A 4,385-nucleotide genomic window follows, 5' to 3' on the forward strand; every position below is an offset into this window, starting at 1 on the left:
CCATCCTTGTGTTTGGATCAAGTATTTGGGAACACCTGGAAACCTGCAGAGACTCCTCTTTAGTCTCAGAGGTGAGTGACAGTGAATGTTTTTTATCACCTCTCAGAAAACACTTCTTCTTATCTCGTCATCAAGTTTTTCTTCTTATTTCCAAGTCACTGTGCCACAGTTATTATTATTATTATTATTATTATTATTATTATTATTATTCGTGTTATTTGTCACTAAAATTAACCTGCAAATGAAAAAGAAGCAGAAGTTTGTGTTTGTGAGATTCAATAAAAAATAGTTTATAGTTTTCAGTTTAATTTAATTTCATTCAGCAGATTTTTCCTAAAAGAGTGTCATAGAAATATTCAACCATTTAAAAAGTTTTAAGTGTTAATTTTCTGATTAATTTTTTGTTTGTCAAGCAGCCAAAAATAAAAGAAAAATGCAGACTGATTGTTTCAGAGATTCTTCTTGTTTTAATTTCAGTGAATTACATTTTTAGATGTTTTCCACATGTTTGGTTTAGTTTGATAACTTTGGTTTGTAGCTTATTTTTCACGCAGGCTTTAGAGTTCAATATGTCTTCCTGTGGCGCCCCCTGCAGGTACTGTGTAGTTATAACCTCAAAGATACTCAAAAGTTTAAACCATGAATATTTAGAGGTAGAACTTTGTCATATTTAAAAGACATAAAGTAGAAAAAACATCAGTTTAAATCAATGATAAACTTATCTCGTGATGTAAGCAAAATGATTAAAACGGGAATAAGAGACAAATCAAAAACCTAGATTTGCTCAACTTTAATGACTTACTTTTATTGTACTTTGAAGTTTATTAAAACGTGTTATTATGTGTTTCGTATTACTTATCTTGTTTTGTTAATTAAATTTGTCTACATAATACGAGACATCAGGTGTTAGTTGTAAAAGAAATTAATAAAATCTTGATTTTTCTGATTTATAAATTTGAGGTTTATTTTGAAAGCTCTTAACTCGGAGCAGTTGCAGTTCCTGTGTTTTCTTTCATTTCCGGATTCGGTCAATGGCTCAGCTGTGAACGGAAACAGTAGAAGAAGAGGAAGCAAAGGCGCAGCGAGGGAAGTTAAAATGTCTGCTCCGAAAACAATCCCGAAAGATGCTCAGGTCAGAAACGAGCTTTTTCATTTATATTGTACAGTTTGAGTCGAGCTTTTTGCTTTGCTCGATAATCTTTAATGCATCCGCGTTGCTCGTTAGCTAGACTGGCCTGTCTTAGCTAGCGACACTGCAACTCAAAGCAATAGCGGCTAACATGCTAGCCTAGCTGCGAGCCTGTCGGTGTTTTGGTGCAAATTTGGTTCACATTGGGGAGTTTCTTCTCCCGTTTATTGTCTGATGGTGAACTTTGTTGCTGGATTTGTGTTGATTAATTGGTGACCCTTTGCAGTTGTGCAACATGATAGCCTGCTTAGCTTAGCAACGTTGCCGTTCAAAACAATAGCAGCCGCACTCTAGCCTAGCCTTTAGTCGCGAGCTGTTGGTGCTTTGGTGAAGCCGTTTGTCACCCTATGGTGTGTTTGTAAATACCCTGGTTTGGTGCACCCTGCGAGACAAGGCCGGACGCTGTACCTCGCTCCAGCACCACGTTTCCGGGATAATTTATTTATCCAGCTTCTTTTATCCTGACAGTTTTCCAGAGAGTAAAAATGGGAGATGCAGTAAAAATCTGCGGGAAAAGTAAAATTGAGAGCATGTTTGAGTTTGTTGCACTGAGATTTTAAGTTATTCGTTTCCTCTGTAGGTGATGATCCAGATCCTGAAGGACATGGGAATCACAGAGTATGAGCCCAGAGTCATCAACCAGATGCTGGAGTTCACCTACAGTAAGTTATTTCTGTTTCAGAGCCAATGGGAACAATGCTCTGATATCCCGACTGAATATTTCTGACACTCTCGGACAAAGAAGGATTATTCTGAACTGCGAATCATGCAGGAGCTGTTCTGAACAACTCAGTTGTTGTTTGTGTCCACAGGATACGTGACCACCATCATCGAAGATGCCAAAACCTACGCCTCACACGCCAACAAGTCCAACGTGGACGCCGACGACATCAGACTGGCCATCCAGTGCCGCATGGATCAGTCGTTCACCTCACCTCCGCCACGAGATGTAAGTCTTCACAGATGGGCGTAACGTTCGCTTCTTGATTCGTTCGTCAGGGGTCTAGAATGTCAGTGAGGAAAATGGAGACTGCAGATTCTATTCTGATCATTAAGACCGTCACTCTACAGGAACCAGCTGACTGTAGCGACAGGGCTGATCTGATAGCTGCTTCACCCTCTCTGTGTTTCCAGTTCCTGTTGGAGGTTGCCAGGCAGAAGAACCAGACCCCCCTCCCTCTCATCAAGCCCTACACCGGCCCCCGGCTGCCCCCAGACCGCTACTGTCTGACCGCCCCCAACTACAGACTGAAGTCCATACAGAAGAAGGTGAGACACAACCTCTCGTGGTCATCCTCAGCTTTCACGTTGTCTTTGTTTGTGGTTACCAACAGTTTATTTTCCAGGTGTCGTCGTCTGCCAACAGGATATCGGTGCCTCGCCTCAGTGTCGGCGCCGTCACCAGCAGGCCGACCACGCCCACGCTCGGTGAGTTTCAGCTTTATCATTATGTGATTTATAAATCCAAGTATTAAAGTACGATTCTGGATGCTGAAAGCGTAGCGCCATTTCCTCCTCAGGGACGCCGTCTGTGCAGTCGGTCACCACTAAAGTCGGGACTCCAGTGTCTTTGACGGGTCAGAGGTTCACTGTGCAGATCCCGCCGCCCTCTCAGACGACCACCACCAAACCCAGTAAGAACAGAGCCGTTTTATTTTTTGCTTCATGCTTTGATGGAACAAGAGTCAGACGTATGAATACCTGTGAAAAACACTTTAATGTGGAAGAAACTGTTAAAAAGTTCTCCACCAACTCCTGAACACACGGACAAAAATCTGTCCAGAGAAACATTTTAATGGCCAAACAGAATCATGTTTAAATGAACAGTTTACTTATATAAAAACCTTGATGCTCGCTCTGTCCCCATAGCAACGCCATCCACACCCGCTGTCTCCAACGTCCTCATCAACCCATCTCTGATTGGCTCCAAGAACATCCTCATTACGACCAACATGGTGTCACAGAACTCCGGCGGAGAGTCGCTGAAGAGGAAGCATGAAGACGACGACGACTACGACGCTTTATGACGCTGAATGCGATGCCGCCATTGCCACTTTTGTACTGACCTATAAAAAATAATCTCAGTAGAGACTGTAGGAGGCTCCTGACAGTTTGTTTGAGAGGAACACGACGCCTGCTCACAGCGGGACTGAAGCTGGACGGTGGGTTCAAAGCTGCAGGGCGAAGGAAAAGTGAAGTGATTCTCAATAAAATGAATAAAAGATGTGATCACGTCTGTTTGTTGGAACCCAAAATTTACATTTAGAACAAGAAGAGTTTTTAACTTATATATCTGAAGGTTTCACTTTTGAGTCCTGTAGTGAAAAATGTTCACTTCTGAAAAAAAAAAATCCCTAAAACATTTAAGTCAAACATTTGTGGGTTTTTTTTTTATTTTTATGAAATTGATGAAAACCAATAATTCCACTAATATCCAACAGTGAGTCACTCCTCATAGATTCACATGTTAAAACTTTACAGCAGAAATAATTATGTTTACAGACGTATACACAAACTGTTTGATAATTTGATCCTGAACAACTGTACATCAAAGTGGTGATACTCTTTTTTTTTTTTTTTCTTTTTTTTTTAAATATAATACATTTCTTTATATTGTGGTGTAAGTACTTTTTGGTAACGGCATCTGGATGTTTGACAGTATCAGATTAAGAAGGATGGAGGGATCCTTCACTGTGACACAGACACAGTTTTGTGGTTTAATGAGAAACTGCATGTTAAAATAGACTGCATACAATTATATAGTTCTGAAAATGGTTACTTTAGTCAGAAAACATGAGTACACATGTTTAAAAAGCCTTTAAAGGCTCGACCTGAACTATTTTACTCCCCCCTTGATTTATAAAAATGTAATAAAGAGACCACATTGGGGGGGTTTGTGTTTTCTTACTGGTGTGGAGTTCCACAGGGCTCTATCATGGGCCCTCTACTTTTTGTTCAAACATTGTAGTTGTGACTTTCGTTGTGTTGCTTTAGTTTTTATTGGGTCCTGGATGATATGTTTTAAGATGTATACGGGGGAAATGCAGTAATTGTTTGCCATGGACTATTCTGCTTTAATGTATTCTGATGAAAAGTATGTTTTATCAGGGAAAAAAATGATCTTCACCCAGTTCAAGTCACCTTTAGCATAATTTAGCCTTGGAAGAGACACTGAACATTAAAATAATTGAGACTT

General features: G+C 40.3%; 1 protein-coding gene across 1 annotated transcript; it reads left to right on the plus strand.

Moving 5' to 3' along the window:
* Nucleotides 1-1,030: 1,030 nt before the first annotated feature.
* taf9 (TAF9 RNA polymerase II, TATA box binding protein (TBP)-associated factor) lies at nt 1,031-4,385 on the plus strand. The gene is made up of 7 exons (XM_080867999.1): nt 1,031-1,132; nt 1,770-1,851; nt 2,002-2,138; nt 2,324-2,458; nt 2,536-2,617; nt 2,710-2,823; nt 3,059-4,385. The coding sequence occupies exons 1-7, from the start codon at nt 1,097-1,099 to the stop codon at nt 3,214-3,216; spliced, it is 744 nt and encodes a 247-aa protein (XP_080724125.1). The 5' UTR covers nt 1,031-1,096; the 3' UTR covers nt 3,217-4,385.

This window comes from Rhamphochromis sp. 'chilingali' (genome assembly GCF_963969265.1).
Source record: "Rhamphochromis sp. 'chilingali' genome assembly, chromosome: 19".
Lineage (NCBI taxonomy): Eukaryota > Metazoa > Chordata > Actinopteri > Cichliformes > Cichlidae > Rhamphochromis > Rhamphochromis sp. 'chilingali'.

What these genes read in the sequence shown, in the direction of transcription:
- taf9 (XM_080867999.1), top strand. Translation starts at nt 1,097, where the DNA reads ATGTCTGCTCCGAAAACAATCCCGAAAGATGCTCAG. An exon ending in GCCGACCACGCCCACGCTCG is followed by an intron (nt 2,618 to 2,709) that starts GTGAGTTTCAGC and finishes TTTCCTCCTCAG; the next exon opens with GGACGCCGTCTGTGCAGTCG. An exon ending in GACGACCACCACCAAACCCA is followed by an intron (nt 2,824 to 3,058) that starts GTAAGAACAGAG and finishes CTGTCCCCATAG; the next exon opens with CAACGCCATCCACACCCGCT.